The 20,679-nt window shown below is 35.8% G+C and overlaps 1 protein-coding gene across 3 annotated transcripts in view; it reads right to left on the bottom strand.

Moving 5' to 3' along the window:
- Window positions 1–323: 323 nt before the first annotated feature.
- The window catches only part of CEP83 (centrosomal protein 83), a 119,191-nt gene continuing 98,835 nt past the window's right edge, over window positions 324–20,679 (bottom strand). For all 3 annotated transcript variants that reach the window (XM_041738318.1, XM_041738320.1, XM_041738319.1), the window contains 5 exons: window positions 20,248–20,405; window positions 17,850–17,979; window positions 4,558–4,661; window positions 1,931–2,120; window positions 324–993 (listed from right to left, as the gene is read on the bottom strand). In XM_041738318.1, the coding sequence (XP_041594252.1) occupies window positions 889–993; window positions 1,931–2,120; window positions 4,558–4,661; window positions 17,850–17,979; window positions 20,248–20,405 (687 nt within the window). In that variant the 3' untranslated portion in view covers window positions 324–888. The remainder of the gene's footprint in view (window positions 994–1,930; window positions 2,121–4,557; window positions 4,662–17,849; window positions 17,980–20,247; window positions 20,406–20,679) is intronic.

Raw genomic sequence — 20,679 nt, 5'->3', positions numbered from 1 at the left:
TGAAATAAGCAGCTCTGTAATGTAGTAGGTAAATCTAGTTTCTTTTAAATGATGCTAAGGAGTTATACCCCTGGCCTCCACTATCTATCTACCTGGACTTTTGATCCTGAAGACTTCTGGATAATGAACATTCCACTTAGTTTGGCGGACTTGCAACTCTGCCTTGTTCACGTGAAGTTATTCCAGCAGAATTCCTTTAAAAGAGGTTAGGGATACACAGAAATAAACATTTATAATGAACTAGAAAATATCAATCAGGGACATCATCTGCATTGGTAAATACACACTGGTCAAAATAAAATTAAACACACAATATAGAAAAATATTTATTAAGCTCTTTAATTATGTGCACACAGCTTTTAGAATGGTAGCATTTTGTAATATTTAGAGATCTTCAAGTTTTATTTTTTAATGCTGACCTTTAAATTGTCTTTTTTTTTTTTTTTTCAAGAACTAGAGGTTTAGAACTCTTGTAAACTGGAAAATGTTTACTGATCCTGTTACTAACAAGCACCTCAAAAAGGCAGAAGGAATTCAACATGGGCATATTTCAGGCAAAATACCAAAAAATTTCAAAGCTAAATTAATAAAATAATTTAAAAACCTGATTCCCCAGTTCATTGTTTTTCTTTTAATTCTTTTCTTTTTTTTAAACATTCTCAAAGGGTTGCCAATAAGTATCCTAAATATTTCTGGAGCTGTTTTAACGCTTGACCTGTCATTAGTATAATCCTACAATCCTGACACTGATGCAACATAGCATGTAGCCAGTACCTTTTCTTGAGGCACACAGTAATACAGTATCTAAATGCCACATACGTTAAAACTTCAAGCTTTATTGAGTCACACTGATTTCATCCCTTTTGATCTGCCTTTTCTCCAAGAACATCATTCCCCCGTAGATCCAAGTTCCTCTAGTTGTTTCCTTTGTGTTGTTTCTAGTTCTTCTAGTCTTTTGCGAAGTAGAGAGAGTTCCCTTTGATGCTGTTCCTCCTTAAAAGCAAAACAAAAAACAAAACAAACAAACAAACAAAAAAACCCTCAGAAAAGCGGCTGGAAAAATAACTGTTAGGCAACAGGCTGAGTGGCTCTTTCACTCAGGCCTGCAGCATCTGGCAGGGAAAGGATGACCATTTAAGCAGTCTGAGAAGACAGCAGCATGGGCCAGACTACTAACTAGTCCTCACTTCTCCCCTGCCTCAGGCACTAGCCTTAAGCAACTCCCAAAGTCTGCTTTTCTGTCTAGGTATAAAACTCACCAGGGAGTGAATTAGAAAATACTAATGCAGGGCCCAGACATACTTACATGGCAATGTTCTACCAAGGCTGGAGTTTAAAAGCAATTTATTATAAACAAAGCACTTGGTCTGAGATTCAACTCAGTGACTAAAATCTTTGCTGCTTACAACATTATAAAATATAATTACTTATTAACAGCTCATCTTGTTGAAAATCACCCAATCAGTTTGATTCCTCCAGTATCTCAGGGACCTGATACAGTGGAATGAGCCCAGGATTTGGAATCAGAGAGACTGAGGTCTGACACTCAATTCTGTAACTTACTAGCTATGACCTGAGGCAAGTCACTTCACCTCAGACTCATCTTCCTCATCTGTAAACTGGAATAATAACACCTTCCCTCAAACTATTTTCCGTTAGGATTAAATAATTTTATGGAAAATGCCTAACGCAGAGCATTAGTAAATGCTCAGTAATAGCCAGTAATCGAGTGAGCTATAAACTCTAGGTTACTCAAAGACTCCTCAGTCAAGTTTCTTCTTTCCAACTGCCCAGGAGATTTCATTCCAACACCATCACTAAAGGATAGAATAGATTCAACAAATTTCTACAGATATTAACCCTGAATTTAAATAGGTAAAAACTTACAGAAATGTTAGTGCCTTTTTTCCTCTAACATAAGTGCTCCTACCTGCATATGAGCAGGAAAGGATAGGTCCATGCCTGGAACCGTGCCTGATGACTGAAAACTAACAGGATTGATGGATGCTCCTGGAGGTATGTTAGGAACCAAAATTAAACTTCGAAATTCATTATGTCTTCTCTGTATGTCCCTCAGTCTTTTTTGAAGCCTTGTATATTCTTCAAATGGAACATTTTGTCTTAAAAAGAAAATAAGTGTTTGTTATTTAATAGTTCTATTGAAGAATAGTATGATTCATAAAATATAATTTTAAACTGGAAGAAAATGGACTTCAAAATTGTAAGATTTATCTGTATACAGACATAAGATTCCATCTAGAAAGATAAATAGGAATATGACATCTTAATCATATGCATTACTGTTAGCACTGCAAACTCTAAACTCTCTGCATGACAATCTACTTAAGATTGAGCAGAGCACACTGCACTCTATGTCAAGCTTCACTCCACACTGTGACCCTAAGATCATGACCTAAGCCAAAACCAAGAGTTGGAAACTTAACCAACTAAGCCACCAGGCACCCCAACTATCAATTCATTTTAAATTTGCCAATTAATCAAAGATTAAAACTCTTGATACTTTTACTTTCATTTCCACTGTACTCCCCCAACCCATGAAGCCTGAAACTAAAAGACTCCTTAAACCAAAAGGGTGCCTTATTTTATAGAGGAATCAAATAGAAATAGAGAAAATACTAGGTTGAATCTTACAAAATTGCCATTTTTATGGCAATTTAATTTTTATGTAAAATTTTATGGTCCATTACAGGGAATTTCATGTTGTTCAACCTAATCATTAAAATTGTAGCTAATGGGGGTGCCTGGGTGGTGCAGTTAGTTGACTCTTAGTTTAGGCTCAGGTCACAATCTCAGGGTCATGAGTCCCCACATGGGGCTCTACACTGAGTGGAAGCCTAAAGTTTCTTCCTCCCTCTGTCCTCCACCTGCATGTGCATGTACTCCCTCCTCTCTCTCTTTCTCTCTCTCTCAAATCTTTTAAAAAATGTAGCTGATGGCAGGTGAAGCTACCCACCAACTTTAGGGGAAAATGATTTGGGATGATAAGCTGATAAAGCTAACTTTTCAGGCCTGTAATTACATACCATCACTCTTTTGGACGTGAATTTCCTGACCATCAACCACACCACTAATTAAATACAATTTCAAAACCACTCAAAGTTCTAGATAAATCAGTGCCATAGCTGCCCAATCATGAATTGATAATATTTCTAAATGAATGGTTATAGAAAAGGTAATAAATTGAATTTTATTTTAGAATAAATTTGGTGGCTTCATACTTTGGAATAGAGTATTATAAAGTTTGCATGAATTCGGGACTCCGGGTGGCTCCATCAGTTAAATATCCGACTCTTGATTTCAGCTCAGGTCATGATCTCAGCGTTGTGTGACTGAGCCCCATATTGAATTCAATGCTCATCGTGGAGCCTGCTTAAGATTCTCTCTCTAGGGCAGCCTGGGTGGCTAAGCGGTTTAGTGCTGCCTTCAGCCCAGGGCATGATCCTGGAGACCTGGGATCAAGTCCCACGTCAGGCTCCCTGCATGGAGCCTGCTTCTCCCTCTGCCTGTGTCTCTGCCTCTCTCCCTCTCTCGGTGTCTCTCATCAATAAAGAAATAAAATCTTAAAAAAAAAAAAAAAAAAGATTCTCTCTCTACAGGCAGCCCTGGTGGCACAGTGGTTTAGTGCCGCCTGCAGCCCGGGGTATGATCCTGGAGACCCGGGATCGAGTCCCATGTCAGGCTTCCTGCATGGAGCCTGCTTCTCCCTCTGCCTTTCTCTCTCTCTCTGAATGAATAAATAAAGAAATCTTTAAAAAAAAAAGATATGAATTCCAGAAGTCTATAAACTTCAGGTGTTCTAAAAAACGAACTTCCACATTATATAATAATTACACCCAAGAAGGCCAGTGCACATTATTAAACATCACTACTTGATATTATTGGCAATTTCCACTACAGAAAAGTCTGACATTGTCTCAATGCTGAATGAAAGTTCCCATTAAAATTAGCTGAATTTGATAAGTTTGTATTAACTTGAATGAAATAGGTCATATAATGCCACTAGCACTAATATGGCAAATCACCTCTGCTCAAAAATGCTCATCATGCAAATCATTAGCTATGTTTGTAATGTAAATGAAAAACCAGAAGCTGGGGGCCAATAATATTTTTCCACACCAAGAAATCAAAAGTCTTGATTCAAAGTTCTAGCTACATTTTGTGAACTATGCAATGCTACAACTGTCTTGTCTCAGTAGCAAGAACTCATGCCACTTCTGTCTACCAAAGCCAGTGAACTTTCCTGACCTTTCCTGTCAATCCCAATCATAACATAAATGCCTGGGATGTGTTTAAAGACCTTTTGGTTTGAAGGAACATTCAGCCAAAAAAAATAACAACAAAGATAATGAATTAGAAATACAACTAACAGTTTTAGAATTCTAAATGTAAAAGAAAACAAGTGCCTTACAGAGAAATGGAAGGGAGGGAAGAAGGAAAGGAGAGAAATTTTAAAAGAAAACAGTACATTATACTCAGTATCAAACTTCTGTAATATCAAAGTCACTAACTACATGGGATATGTATGTATACAATTACCTATTTAACACCTGATTTTCTGTTTCTAATTCTTCTCTCTTTGCCTCTAAGATTTCTACTTTCTCCTGTAGTCTCTTCAATTTGTTTTCATGAAGAGATTTTCTCTAGAAAAAAGAAACAATATGAGCAAGTACATTAATACAAAATCTCCTATTTAAACAAAATATAGAGAATATTTTACTCAACAAAAGAAATTTTACTTAGAGATAAATATTTTCAGTGAATACTAGGAAAGATTAGTAGATAGGATTCTTATTGAAAATTGCAAAGATAATAAGCCACAGATGTACCTCATATCCTCATGTGACAAATGGAATTGTTATGAAAGCAAACCAGAAAATGGGAATCAATAACTAAACTGCTGCAAGTAAAGCATCTAAAAAAGGAAGGAGTCAAATTTTACTAATGAGCTTGCCTGTCACCTGATAAGGAATCACAAGCTCCTTATTTTCCCAAAAGATATGTGTTTTATAAAAGAACTAAAATTTTAAAATTAAAAGCATGCTTACAGGGGCACCTGGGTGGCGCAGTTATCTAAGTGGCTGCCTTCAGCTCAGGTTCCAGGGTCAAGCCCTGAATCGGGCTCCCTACTCAGTGAGAGTCTGCTGCCCCTCCCTCAGCTCATGATCTCTCTCTCTCTCTCAAATAAATAAATAAAATCTCTGGGGGAGGAGGGGAGAAAGTATGTTTACAACTGATAAATTGCTACCAAAGCAGTAAAGAATCAGAAAGCTAAGATGGATTATGCATGCATCTCAGTTTGAAAGTATGCCTTTCTAAATATTAAAAAGAAATAATTTAAACTTTATAAAGGGAACATTTTCTAATATGGAAAAATCAGTGTATAGTACAAAAGGAGTATATAAAAATAATTATTTTTTCATTTTTACAACGAACTGTTTGTTTTTTTAATAGAAAAATATGTATAACTGTTGCAACTCCTTTAGTAGCTATAGCTCTTTCAGGTATTTGTTTTGTAATTCTTTCTTTTGAAGTATATCAGGCTTATAGAAAAATGCACAAAACGTAAATGTAAAGCAAAATGTAAAACTCACAAAGCAAATGCTGACATTCTGACCTGCAGGTCAAGAGCACTGCTATACCAGAAGTGCCCCTACCCTTCTTCCTCGTAATCTCTACCCCTTTCTTTCCTCTGAAAAGATAACCAACTAATTTACTTCCAAAGCTATAGCATAGTTTTCCTTATTTTTGAACTTCATATGAACAGAATCATAGTCTTTTTGAAATTCTTTTTGTCATCCATTTTATAAATATACATCTTATCCATTCTCCTATTGATGAAAATTAGAATTGTTTCAATTTAAGGCCATTATGAATAAAGCTCCTATGAACGTTCCATGTTTTTTCTCTTTGAAATTTAAAGAATTTCAAAAAAGAAAGGAAAGAAAGAATCCTTTCTCAAAGGATTGTGAGATTTGTGTTATTGCTTACAGGAATAGTTCACTACCACATCTTAGACTGTACTTATGAATATCACATAGTTTAATGTATCTACCAGTCCACCACTGAGGGTCATCTGGGTTATTTCCAGTTGGGAGATAACACTGCTTTGGGCATTCTTTCTCATCTTCCCATTGATTCCCATCCTCCAGCACCCCCAAAAGCTTGCCTCATGCCACTTCCACTCTACCCTGGCAAAGGAACCATTTTTCTGTCCTTAATCACCGTAAGTATGTATTTGTATGTTTACAGGTAATTTAAGACTCTGTCTATCTACCCGTCTACCTGAAGAAAAGAAATTATACAGTATATACTCTTCAGTCTCTGAGTTTTTGTTGTTGTTGTTGTTCAATATGCCGTTCATATGACTAAGACATGTTATTGTATGGCACAGTTCTCTTCCATTGTTATGTTGTCATCCATTTTATAAATATACATCTTATCCATTCTCCTATTGATGAAAATTAGAATTGTTTCAATTTAAGGCCATTATGAATAAAGCTTCTATGAATGTTCCATGTTTTTGCTGGATATAATCTACTCATTCCTCTTGAGTACATACTCAGAAGTGAGTCACAGCTCTAATAAATACTGCCAGTTTTCCAAAGTGGTTCTATTAATTACATCTCCACCAGCAATACAGGAGTGCAGCCACTAGGGAAAATAGTACAGTGATTCCCCAAAAAATTAAAAATAGAACTATCATATGATCTAGCAATTATATACACAATGGAATATGATTCAGTCATAAAAAAGAAGGAAATCTTGTCATTTGTTATAACATGGATGGACCCTGAGGGGACTATGGCAGGCAGAGAAAGACAAAATACTCTATATTCTGTTATGTTGAGAATCTAAACAACAAATGAAGGAAACAAATTCACAGATACAAAGAACAAATTGGTGGCTGCCAGAGGCAGAGGGTGAGGTGTGGGTAAAATGGGTGAAGGGAGTCAAAAGATATAAACCCTTAGTTACAAAGCAAGTCCCATGGATGTAATGTACAGCATGGTAACTATACTGTATCAGGTATCTGGAAATTGCTAAAAGTAAATTTTAAAAGTTCTCATCACAAGAAAAAAAAATTTAAACTATGTATGGTGATGGATATTAACTAGATTAATTTATTGTGATCATTTCACAATATATAAAAATACTGAATCATTATGTTGTCCACTTGAAACTCTGACATGTTATATGTCAATTATATCTCAAAAAAAGACTGTTGAACTCTATAATAGCCTAAGAGGGCAAGCATAACAAAATGATGCATACGAATGCTTAAATTTAGTTATTCACAGAATTGCCAGAAATAATAAAGCAAATGGGATAACAAAAAAAAATTTAACTGTTACTTGACCTTTTTTTCTGTAATTTTTAAATTGTACATAATAGTTTGATAGATTTATTTGTACTTTTATCCATACAATCATGTCATGTGTGAATGACAATTTTACTTCCTCCTTTCTGATCTTTTATTTCTTTTTCTTGTCTTATTATGCTAGCCAGGGCCTCTCATAAAATGTTAAACAAAATGGTGATAGTGAACATACTTCCCTTGTTCCTGAGCTTGGGTGCATAAAGGGAAGCATTCAATTATTTAATAAGTAAGTATGATGTTAGATATAGAACTTTTATAGTTACAATATCCCTTCTATTATTATTTTAATGAATGTATCATTAAAGGGTGTTGAATTCTGCCAATTATTTTTGTGTCTATTAAGATGATCATGATAGTTTTTCTTCTTTGTTCTATTACAGTGTTGAATTATACTAATCAATTTTGAATGTTAAGCTACCTTATATTCCTGGAATAAACCCTACATGTTCATGATATATTATCATTTTTATATATCACTGGATTCAATTTGCTAGTACTTAAGATTTTTATATCTGTTTATGATGTAATTTTTTTTTCTTATAATGACAGTATTGGGTTCTAACCTTATAGGTAGGGATGTCTTCCTCTCTTTCCTATTTTCTGGGAAAGTTTATGTCAAGAATGGTATTATTTCTTCCTTAAGTATTTGGAAGAATTTATCAGTGAAGCCAAATGAGTCAGGCATTTTCTCTATAGGAGGTTTTAAATTATGGTTTCCATTTGCTTAACAGATACAGGACTATTCAGATTATCTAATTCTTTCTGTATTAGTTAAGATGTTCCTCAAAGAATTGGTTCATTTCATCTAAACTGCATAATTAGCATAGCTGTTTTTGTAATATTCTTGTTGTTCTAATGCCTTTAAGAGGGCCACTAGGCCAGCTTAATCGGTAGAGCATGCCACTGGTGATTTCGGAGTTGTAATTTGAGCCCCATGTTGGGTGTAGAGATTATCTAAAAATAAAATCTTGAAGAAAATATATATAGTGATATCCCTCTTTCATTCATGATATTGTGTATCTCTGTTCACCTACCTATTTTGTGGTGAATTAGGAAAAAAATGAGTCTAAGGCTTTATCAATTTTATCACTCTTTTTAAAAAAAATCAGCTGTTGGTATTTTAAATTTCCCTAATGTATATTTTATTTCATTTATCTCTGGTCGTATCTTGAGGATGACGATGATATCTGCAGTTAAATCTATACAACAAGTTTGTAATTCAGTTATTGTTTTAGTACTAACCTTGCTAATTATTTTAATGGTTTTGTTTTCTGGAGCAATTCTCAAGCTTGTATTTTTTAAACATATAATAACATGGTAATTTTAAAGTCTTTATCTGTTAAACTCCATTGCCTAGATCCTCTATTGGGGAGTCTCTTTATATTGGTTAGCATTTCTCTTGATTTTCCATGTTATCTTATTTCCTCGTGTGACTGGGATGATGATGATTATTCTTTATTAATAGTTAGGGCAGTTTTAGGTTTATAGAAAAATATAACAGGAAGTAGAGAGTTTTCATATATTCCCCCCATCACAGTTTCTCCTATTATTGACATCTTAAATGGGTGTGGTACACTTATTAAAATTAATGAACCAATATTGAAACATTATTATTAACTACAGTCTGCATTTGACATTAAGTTTCACTCTTGGTGTTGTACAGTTCTACAGGCTTTGCCAAATGCATTATATCATGTATCCACTATCATGGTATTATATAGTATAGTTTCACAGCCCTACAAAATTCCCTTCGTCTACCTATTCATCCCTACCCTCTACATCTTACCCCCACCACCCATGGCAATCACCGGGGTTTTTTCTGTCTCCACAGTCCTGCCTTTTCCAGAATGTCATACAGTTGAAATCATATAGCATATAGTCTTTTCAGACTGGTTTCCTTCATTTAGCAATATGCACGTTCCTCCATGTCTTTGCATGGTTCCTCCATGTCTTTGCATTGCCTGACAGTTCATTTCTTTTTATCACTAAATAAAAATATCCATTGTATGGACATAACAGTCTTTTTTTTAATCCATTCACCTATTTTTTTTTTTTTTATTTATGATAGTCACAGAGAGAGAGAGAGAGAGGCAGAGACACAGGCAGAGGGAGAAGCAGGCTCCATGCACCGGGAGCCTGATATGGGATTCGATCCCGGGTCTCCAGGATCGCGCCCTGGTCCAAAGGCAGGCGCCAAACCGCTGCGCCACCCAGGGATCCCATAATCCATTTACCTATTGAAGGACATCTTGCTTACTTCCAAGTTTTGACAATAACGAATAAAGCTGCTATAAATGTGTATGTGAACATAAGTTTTCATTCATGTGGATAAATATCTAGGAGCATGACTGCTGGATGGTATGGTTTGACTATGTCTAACTTTGTAAGAATCTACCAAAGTGTATTCCAAAATAAATGGCTGTACTATATTCTAATTCCACATAATGAATCAGAGTTCCTATTTGTTCCATATTCTTGCCAGTGTTTAGTACAGTTGGTATTTCAGATTTTAGCTATTCTAATAGGTATGTAGTGTATTTATGGTTATATTATATTTTATTTATGCTTATTTTTAGCTTTTATTATATAAACTATGAAATAATTTGAAGTCTTTAATGTTATTTTCCCTTAAAGTAGATTTACATTTGCTTCTTGCAGGCAGCTAGAAAACTAATATTTTGGGTAAATTTAATCTAATTAGAAGGACTGACATTATCTTTGCAAGCTATGTTTCAATTCTTGCAAAGGCCAGGCTAGTTTCACTTCATTCTTAGTCCAAGAATATATCCTTCCCCTTTGGGGTCCCAACCCAAAACACTAGTGTACTTAGACCTGAGATCTTCTCTCTGGCAGATTCTGAACTCCAATTTTTGTTCCCCAAGCCCTGTGAAGTTGTCAAAAGCTTTGCTTCACTCCTCAGCCTCTCAACTATTTCTTCTAGAATCAGCAGTTTCCTCTAAAGGAAAAGCAACTCTTCACAGGCCTTGCTCACCTCTAGGTTTCCTCCCTCTCCAGGATCTTGGCCTCCTAATTCTTCACTGCTCTCCATGGCGATATTTTTTAAAATACTTTGTCCGATTCTTCTAGCTTTCATGTGGAGAGCTTATCCACATATTTCCTAGTCTGTCACCATCAGAAGCATATGCTCCTTTTAGGAATTTTAGTCCAACTAGTTAGCAGACACTTTAAAGATGGAAATGCTCAATATTTCATTATTGTATGATTATATAAACCTGCAATCTTAAAATCTAGTCATATTTCTTCATTTCATTTTTATTGCTCATTTAAACTGCATATGCAATTTTCTTATTTCATCATCAAATCTTAATCAAATATATATACACATAACACACACACACTGAGTGCACATTACACTGGGCCTTATATAAACTATAGGTAATATAAAACATAGGTATTTCTGAAGAGAATTCCAGCCTATAAGTACCAAATCATGAGAAAGGGCTTTCTAGAAAGGATAAGAAATGAATTAGGGAGAATCTATAATACTCTGGAGACGTGGTTTTCCCTGAAGGTTCTCTAGGCAAGGGATTGATAAGTAAAAGACATTGTTTTGTGAAATTTGATATGGCATCAGTGTATGAGATAGACTCCAAAGTTTGCCTCCTAAGAGGCAAAGATGGAGATAGGCTTGATGCCAGGGTTCAGGACAATGTTGTCCTCATTCTCATCACTGTAAAACACCCAACCATTTACTAATCACTTACGAGATGCCAAGAAATGGGCTAGAATGCAATAGGAGCACTGGCTGGTTGGTTGACTAAAAGACCCAATGAGTATCTCAGACTCCATCACTATAATCATTTCTTTACAGACACCCTCAATATCGTGACTCGAGTTCCACTTTTCTTCAAAACTTGACATTTATTAAATACAACTCTACTGACTGCACATCTGGGCCTACACAATTGAACACAGTTGGTAAACACACCCACAGCTATGCACTGTGCTGACAATCCTAATTTCCCCTTATCTAATCATTCTCCCAAACTCTTACTTTTTTTTTTTTTTTTTTTATAACTTCTTGTCTGTCCTCATATCTCTAACACCGACACTCTTCACAGTCTTTTCTTCATTTGGCATCTAGAACCTTCTTGGTCCTCCTACCACTTCTTCTCAGTCTCCTCCTTTTCTTCTCAACTTCTAAACTTTGGCATTCCTCAAAGTTCAATCCTCAGACCCACTCTCTTCTCAGTCTTCCTTTACTTCCTAGCTGACTTCATTCAATCCCTTTGCTTTCAATATCATTTATGCAATGATGACTCCCAAGTCTTTATCCCTAGTCCAGTCTTCCTTCCTGAATTCCTGATTCAGGTATCTATACCAGACTACTGAACATCTCCACCTGGAAATCTAATGGGTATCTCAAAGAGCTAACATGTCCGAAAGAAGTATCTGTATTTTGCCAAACCCTTTTCCTTCTGTCCAATGTCAGTAATGGCAACTCTATTTTAACTAAGTGTTCAAGTCCAGTATCTTAGTCATATTTAATTTATATTTTTCATGCCCTACAACTACTGTAAACCCCCACCTTTAAAATATAAACAGAATCTGACCACCACTCCACTATTTGTCTCTCTATACAACAGCCAGAGATTCTTCTAAATACATAATGCAGATTATATTATTTTTCAATTTAGAATTCTCTAGTGTGTTCCTCTCACATTCAGAATAAAAACCAAAGAATAAAAACATCACCTGGCCTCCTACTACTTCTGTCTCTATTCCAGTGACCTAACTCTCCCTCCTTGTACTCCAACATACCAAGCAGACTTCTGCCTCTTTTACTTGCCATCGTGTCTGGAAACACTGTTCCCCTACATAAATATGGCATCCTTCCTCCTTTCCTTTGGGTCTCTGCTCAGGTGTTATCAGAGAAGCCCTCCCTGACCACTTATTTCAAAGAGCATCCTCTATTCCCCTTAGTTTTCCTCTTAGCACATATCTCCACCTGAAAAATATTTTTTTACTGTCACCCACACACTGCAATGTAAGCTCCTCAGCACAGTTTTTATTTCTGTATCCCAGTGAACAAAACTGGTACATAAGTAGGTACTCAATAAATCTGTTGAGTAAATTGGCTAAATGAATACAGAGCAACCGTCTAGTGGATAGAGCCTGAGTGAGCTAGGATGTTAACAACAGGAATAAAAAGAAATGAGGGGAGGGGGAAAAATGCAAGACACATTACAAAGAAAGAATTCATGGGCCCGAGTGACTGTAAAGGATTGAACAGTGTCTCCCAAATATTCATGTCCTCTGAGAACCTCAGAACATGACTATGATATAAAAAAAATTTATTTGGTCTTTGTCCTGGGTTTCTAACACAGAGATCCTACAATCCTTGGAATTTCCAGAGTGACAGCAGTGTTTTTTGTAATTCACAACCAGCCCTTTTCAATTACCCCTGAGTTTATGCTAATAAGGTAACTTAAGGTTAGGCCCCTAAATAGCTGTCAAGATGGGGATGGCCACCAGAAAGACCAAGAGAGAGGGAATTTTCAGTAGCATTCCCCAACTCTCTACTCCTCAGAAGGAAGGGGGATTGGAGATCAATCTCTATAAAAACTCTTCAACAAAGATACCTACACAGTTGCCAGGTTAGTGAGCACACTGATTTGCTAGGAGGATGGCACACTCAGAGAGCACATGGAAACGCCATGCTTGCCCTCAATCCTTCGCTCTATGCATCTCTTCCATTTGGCTGTTCCTGAGTTGTAACCTTTGTAATAAACCAGTAAATGTAAGTAATTTGTTTTCTTGGGTTCTGTGAGTAGTCTAGCAAAGTATCAGACTGGAAAAAAAGTCATGAGAACCTCCAATTCATAGCCAGTTGGTCAGAAGTACAGTGGCCTCGGACCTGGCATCTGACACAGAGGCAGTCTCCTGAGATCGAACCCTTTACCTTGTGGAATGTGATGTAGTATCAAAATTTAACTAAATGGTTGGATAATCTAGTCCAGAGAATTAGAAAACTAGTTGCTGGTAAAAGACTCTAGAGTGACCTTCTCCAGAAAAAGAGTCTTTACAGATAAATCAAGTTAAAATGAGGTTACATTATATTAGGGTAGCCCCTAAATCCAGTATGACTGGTGTACTTATAAAAAGAGGGAAATCTGGACACAGAGACAAGATGCAAAAGGAGAACACCAAATAAAGACAAAGAGACAGAATAAAATAATATGCCTACCAGCCAAGGGACACCAAGGAGTGCTAGCAACCACCAGAAGCTAGGAGAGAAGTGTGGAACAGATCCAGCCTTTGGAGGGAGCACGGCCCTACAGGCATTTGATTTTGGACTTCTGACCTCCAGGACTATGAAACAATATCTTTCTGATGTTTTAAGCCACATAGTTTGCAGTAATTTGTTGTAGCAGCTCTTAGAAACCAATACAGTGACTAGATATGGGGGAAGGGAACCCTCAGGATGAATCAAAGGTTTGAAGCCTAAGTGATAGGAAGAATGATATTCTACTAAAAGAAATGAGAATTCAGAGGGTAAACTGGCTATAAGGAATGATTTTAATTTTGATTTCAGTGGTCCAATACAATCACAGGATTGTCAAGTGGGTACCTCGGTGTTAAAAATACTATTACAATACAAAGGGACAACAGAAAAATCGAAAGAACACTAATAGAAGAACCAAATCTGGGATTCCCCTTTTACCACCTTCTAGCCAGATTCAGTGAACTCTTTTCAGTAATGATGCTAAACGACCACTTATCTTTGATACCATTCTTTTCCTGTGGCTTCTACAACACCATACTATAGCTCTTACCCCTATGACCTCTATTGACGGGGGGTGAAGTGGCACCTACATCAGCCAGGACCCAGTTAGGAAATCAGACACCACATAAAGTATTTCACATTTCACTCTACTAAATCTAGTTCCTCTTTCTAAGTCCATTTAATTCTTTGATTCTTCTAAGTCCTTTTATTCTTCAAACACTTGCAAAATCTCAAGTGTCTAATTCTTTATCCTAATCTGAAGTACTAATCTCTATGCTTTACATCCCATTATTTCTAGTTATTTGCACAGTACCCTCACTTAAGAGACTAAGACATGAGTACAAGGAAGAACTGCCATCAGTTCAGATCTGACACGTGTTTAGTGGAATATATCTTCTCTTTCTACTCCTCACCTGACAGGTGTTCTTCACTCCATCATGACAACTCCATTTATATCCTTTCATAACTAAAACACTTCATATTTTTCTCTTATTTAGCACCATATTCTATAACTTTTTTCCTTCAAAATAATTTTAAAGAGTCACTTTTCCCCTTCACTCCCATTTCACAAGCCTAAATTCCAGACTTCTTACCTCATTTTATTAAAATAGCTTCCTAATCGGTCTTCAGGCTTTCTTCTCCCTGACACTGGTCTCAAACTTTAGTGTCCATACAGATCACCCGAGAGTGACCATTAGTATTCTTCATATAGTACATGTTATCTTATTTCTCCAACTAGATTATATGGTCATCAAAAGCAGGAATTAATCATGGCTTCTATTTTCCTTATGTGTATAATATAATGATAGGCCACACAACATATTCAACAGATATTTTACAACTTCAAGACTACAATTCATTTTTCCCCAAAAACACTCATAACAGTAATCTAGCCAAGAATAATTTCAGAGAAATATACCTTAAAATAAAAATAACAAGTTGTCATCTCAAGTGCCTCAAAAGGAAAAGTACAACTTATTCAGCTCAAACCAAGAGATCTCTCTTCATACTCACACATCAACAATGTATAAGAGAAAAACATACAGGGAAGCCAACAATCACAGAAAGGCATTTCAACTCAAGATACCTGGTCAAGTTTTTCCAAACAAATCAACACATCAAAATATCATTACATAAAGACTTTACCAAAAAAAAAAAAAAAAAAGACTTTACCTAGAAACACTTATCAGAAATGACATAAGTTTTGTGCATAGGAGGTTGGAGCTGTAAATAAACAAACTCAGATGGCAGTGAGCCATCTTTTCTAGCCTCAGGGGAAAAACAAAGCTGCTACATCCCAGTTATAAGAATCACTCACAGGAAAACAACCCTAAAGGATTTTGATTTCTGCCCTAAAGTTAGTATTCTGTGACTTGTTTTAAATAAGAAAGTTATGATTTTTATTAAAGAACTTAAAAAGTCTATTGCACTCTTAAGATTTATATTTATGTAATCTTACGACCAAAATTTTCATATAGAAGCATTATCTTTAACTTGAATGGGAAAGAGTTTGAATTAAAGAAATTAACTTTCTAGAGGATTATTCTGCCATAAGGAATAAGACTCATACGGTACAATGAAGAGAAAAGCACTTAAGTATCTGGAATCAAAGAAACTGGGAAATTAAAAGAGTAACAGCACAGAAAGAGCACAGGATTTAGAACAGAAAGTGTAAATCTGAGTCATGGCATTAAATCTTACTAGTCAGATAATCTTGGTTACCTACCACTTCAGTTCCCTAACCTGTACAAACTATCTGAATGCCAAAATCCCCCACCCCTAAATTTATATATACTTACAGACTTTTAATAGTATTTCTATGTCACATATATTATCTTCCCACTTTAACTAATGTAAAGTTGTAAGCCTCTAGGGAAGTGTCCCACATGATGATGATAGCCCTGAGTCATAATTATTCATTGAACTGAACAATTTTCTAGGACTTAAAATCATAACTCACAGATCACATTTTTAAAAATGATATGGATATTTCCTATGTTCACATCCATCATTTCTTTGCTATTTCAGTAGCAAAGAAAATTCACCACAGGTCACAATATTGATGAAAGGTTATTTTGCCAGTGTTCTTAGATTATCAGTTCTTCCCTTATTTCTAGTATACCTATGATTAAGTTGGTAATCTATCTCACCACTGGATGTCACTTTTGCTCCAGAAGAAGTCAACCCAAACTAACCTCAGTGGTAATTAGAATCTATCTGATCTTTAGAATACTAATCTCTAAAACCTTAACATAAATATTTCTCTGTGAAAGATAAAGTCAGCTCTTATAATTTCTAGTGATTTTTGGCTAAAATCTGGCTTCAGATGCTTCTAGGCTTCAAACAGTACAAGGAACCATAAATAAAATTTCTAAGATCATCCCAAGCCACAAAACACTTCACTGAAATCCCATCAATACCCACACAACACTCAGTACTTATATGGACAGAAAGAAAATGAAATGATACATACAGGGGAAAAAAAGTTTACATTTGAGTATAAAATACTGAGATTCTTATATAATAAATGCTGTTTTCTAATCTCAATGTTATACTACTTCCAGCATTATGGGAAGAGAAAAGCAATATTCAGAAATCAAAAAAGTGGAGAAACAATGACTTGTAGACTTCTCATATTGTCACTCCAACTCTCAGGACACATTTGCTAGTTATGTCCAATAACCATAAATAGGTGACTAGGAACAGAGTCTTTGGTTTCCAAAATCAGAATACCTAAATGATATAGAGTTCTCTTCTCTTATGAAAATATGAAGGGCTAACCTTTCCAATAAACACTAAGAGAAACAAGAAACACTAAGAGACTGGTGTGCCTATGCCTAAGAAGTACCTTCCTCTCATCTCAGACCCTCTCGCCTCCCTAAAACAAATGCCCTTACTAATGGAACTTATCAAATGGGAGCATATTAAACCATTTACGGGATTTTTTAATGCCATCCGCCCAACCTCCATCTCCACACACATGCACCAAATCTTGCTGAAAATAAGTGCTGAATCACTGCACCATGAGTCATGGTTATGGATGGGACCATGCTACATTCCTTGGGTTTGTGCAGTAGAAAAAAAGTTGCAAACCACTGACCTAGATGAAATCATCTGATTACATTATTTCTATGATGCCCTGAACTATTTCCAAGAAAACAAAGTTTTTAGATTATGGAGTAAATATATGCCTGCAATTGCAAACTTGGAAAAGATCATAGCTGTGGTAACTATCATGCTGTTTCAGAAGCCAGGAGAAGAAGGCTTAGTTTCTCCTCCTGGGGCAAGGAGACACTTGCTCCTACATTCCTGAGTTGGAAACAAAAAAGTATGTTAAACACAAAAATGATGTTACAAGTTTATTGGTTAAGCACAGTTGAAACAGACCAAATCACCCTGTAATTTAATTGCAGAAATGAGTTAAATAAGACTTACATGGGCTGGTCTAGAAACTTTATCAATGAAAAAATTCTGTGGGAAAATGTATGTCAGCTCTGAAAAACCAACTTGAACATGAAATTTAGAAATAAACCTGTTGAGCAGTTTGCATTTTCCCAATTTATCTCTGCAAGGTTGACAGCAAAATCTCATGTTTAAATATCAAATTAAACATACACTAGAATCTCAGTTTTAATTACATTTTATTCTCCCAGAATAATTATGTTTTACTCTATCGAAATCATTTTAATAAGAATCACTTGCCTTTTTCTGAGCAATTGCAGCTCGCTGTAGTTTTTCTTTAGCTTCATTATACTTTTCTTCTCTGTCAGTGATACGTTCCTGAAGCTTATGCTTTTCTTCCAACCACTGTATCTGTTTCTCTTCCAAAGTCCTGTCAAAAGAATGTATGCAAAACATGGAAGTTAACTCTTAAGATTAAATAAATATTATCCCAAGTATAATCAAGCTCATTACCTGCTTCACCACACTATTAGGTACCCAACTGCGGGAACTCTTGCATGGCCACATATTTACTAATTCTCTCATTACTGAGTACTTCTTATGAACCAAGCACTGTGCTTAGAACCCTGTGTCCTATGCCATTTATTCTTCACAATAACCCCTTGATTTAGGTACTACTATCATCTCCATTTTATAGATAAACAAACTGAGGCCTAGAACGTAGTTAATGAATTTGCTTAAAGACTCACACCTAGGAGGCACGTGGGTGGCTCAGTCAGTTAAGTGTCCACCTTTGGCTCAGGTCATGATCCCCAGAGTCCTGGGATGGAACAGCATCTGGTTTCCTGCTCAGCAGGGAGTTAGCATCTCCCTTTTTCTCTGCCCACTCCCCCCAGCCTGCTCCTGCTCTCTCAAGTGAATATTTAAAAAAAAAAAAAAAAAAGACTGACACTACTTAACAGCAGGATAAACACTTGATAACCAGCTATGAACCATTCTAACCATCAAGCAATAAAAACTGGCTCTAGCAAAAACAAAACAAAACAAAACAAAACAAACAAAAAAACTGGCTCTAGCGAGGGTAATAGATATTAAGGAGGGCTATTGTGATGAGCACTGGGTGTTATACGTATGTGATGAATCACTAAATTCTACTTCTGAAACTAATATTGTATGTTAACTAACTAGAATTTTTTTTAAAAAGCTTGAAACATTAAAAAAACAAAACTGGGTCTAATAAAGCTGGTTAAAAATCAACCCAGGTAAGTCTTAATGCAAGATGTTTTCTGACTAGAGTAAAATTCATATTAACAGTATTTTAAGATAACATACAACTTAATATCTTTAAAGTTCTTCTGCACACCTTCCATAATTTTTAGTATCATTACTATAGATAGGCAGTACAAATGAGATTTATAAACCCTAAAATGTCAGATTACACATCTAAGGTCATACAGGCTTTTAAATGTTTTAGCTGGGACCAAAATCATATTTGACTGACACTTCATCGAACTATTTTCTACTATATAATCCTATGAGTAACATTCAGAAACCAATGATCAATTACATAAATTTGCTACCTATACTGTATATTCTTAACTGCATTTTAATCAAACACTTGAGATGATTCCAAGATATAAATTTCAATTTTTTTGCAAAATATAAGCAAAATAATTTGGACCCTGTGGAATGTCATAACGCATTATGGAAAATGCTTTGCTTACTTTCTTGTAATTCACATGTGTGAAACCATGGAAAGCCTTTAAACACGAAATAATGAGAAACTGAAGGAAAAAAGTTTTATGTGGCAAAGTAGCCTTCAGAAAGAGAAAATCCGAAAAATGTTTTGTAGATTCAAACAAAAATAGAATACTAACATGTTATAAAGACATACCATATACAAAATAGTTTTCTATCATATCTAAACAAAATTTTCAGAGAATGTAAGATCTTGAACATCACCTAAATCATCTCCTTGCCAGTTTACTATACACGGTCTACTACTAACAAATTTCAAGACCAAAAACTAAACAAATAAACGAACTTCTCAAAGGAATAATCCAAGAGATTATAGTTCTAATTTTAGGAAGTTTTCCAAGTCACAAAAATTTTTTTTCTGATTCTCTGGCATTCAGAAGAATAATTAGATATCTGAAGTAAAAAATATATTAATGTATTTGTTTATTCAGTGAATAAAGGGTGTTTCTCTGAGGATTTTCAGAATACTGTGGTTAGGCAGAATTTTTAAAAGTCTTCTGTCCCAGGGACGCCTGGGTGGTTCAGGGGTTTAGCACCGCCTTCGGCCCAGGGCCTGATCCCAGAGACTCAGGAACAGGTCCCACATCAGGCTCCCTGTATGGAGCCTGCATCTCCCTCTGCCTGTGTCTCTGCTTCTGTGTGTGTGTGTGAGTGTGAGTGTGTGTGTGTGTGTGTGTGTGTGTCTCATGAATAAATAAAATCTTTAAAAAAAACTTTTTTAAAGTCTTCTGTCCTAAATGCCTTAAAAAAATTTTTTCAAGAGTTCATAAAGCTCATTCTCTAGAAAGTACATTACCTAATAACCATTGTACACTGTCAAAGGGTATTTTAACCAGGTCCCAAAACATAATCAACATTGGAATCGTCACTAAAAGGACTACATATAATATAGCAGAAAGAAGAAATAGTTTGTACATAAAAAAGAGCAAACTCTCTCTACCTTTCAACTTCTAGCTGTGCTTTTTCAGCTTGGCTTCTGAAATTTCGGCATTCTTGTTTTAACCTCTCCACCATTTCCTTCAGTATTTGGTTCGAATTCAGCAACTCATTCTCTGACTGTGCAAGTGAAGTCACTTGGATCTGCAAACTACTGATTTGCTTAAAAGAAAAGAAAGAAGAGAAACATGAAGGCCACGTATGTAATAGTGTGTGAGAGAGGCAGAGGACAGTAAACACCTTCCTTTACAAATGCCCGGCCCAAATGAAGTGTCCTTGAGGACGCTCTGAAATTAAATAATAAATAGCCAATAGCATCAGGATCCAGTAGTATAGGATAATTTCTTAATGTGACCAGAGACAATCAAGATTCCTTAGTCTGCCACTAAGTCCTCACCCCTTTTATTCCCCAAATAAGCAGGTACTAGGAGTGGAG

Source organism: Vulpes lagopus, chromosome 23 (genome assembly GCF_018345385.1).
Source record: "Vulpes lagopus strain Blue_001 chromosome 23, ASM1834538v1, whole genome shotgun sequence".
NCBI classification, from domain to species: Eukaryota; Metazoa; Chordata; class Mammalia; order Carnivora; family Canidae; genus Vulpes; species Vulpes lagopus.
The sequence above is the reverse complement of the archived record's forward strand: the minus strand, read 5'-3'. Positions and strand labels throughout refer to the sequence as shown.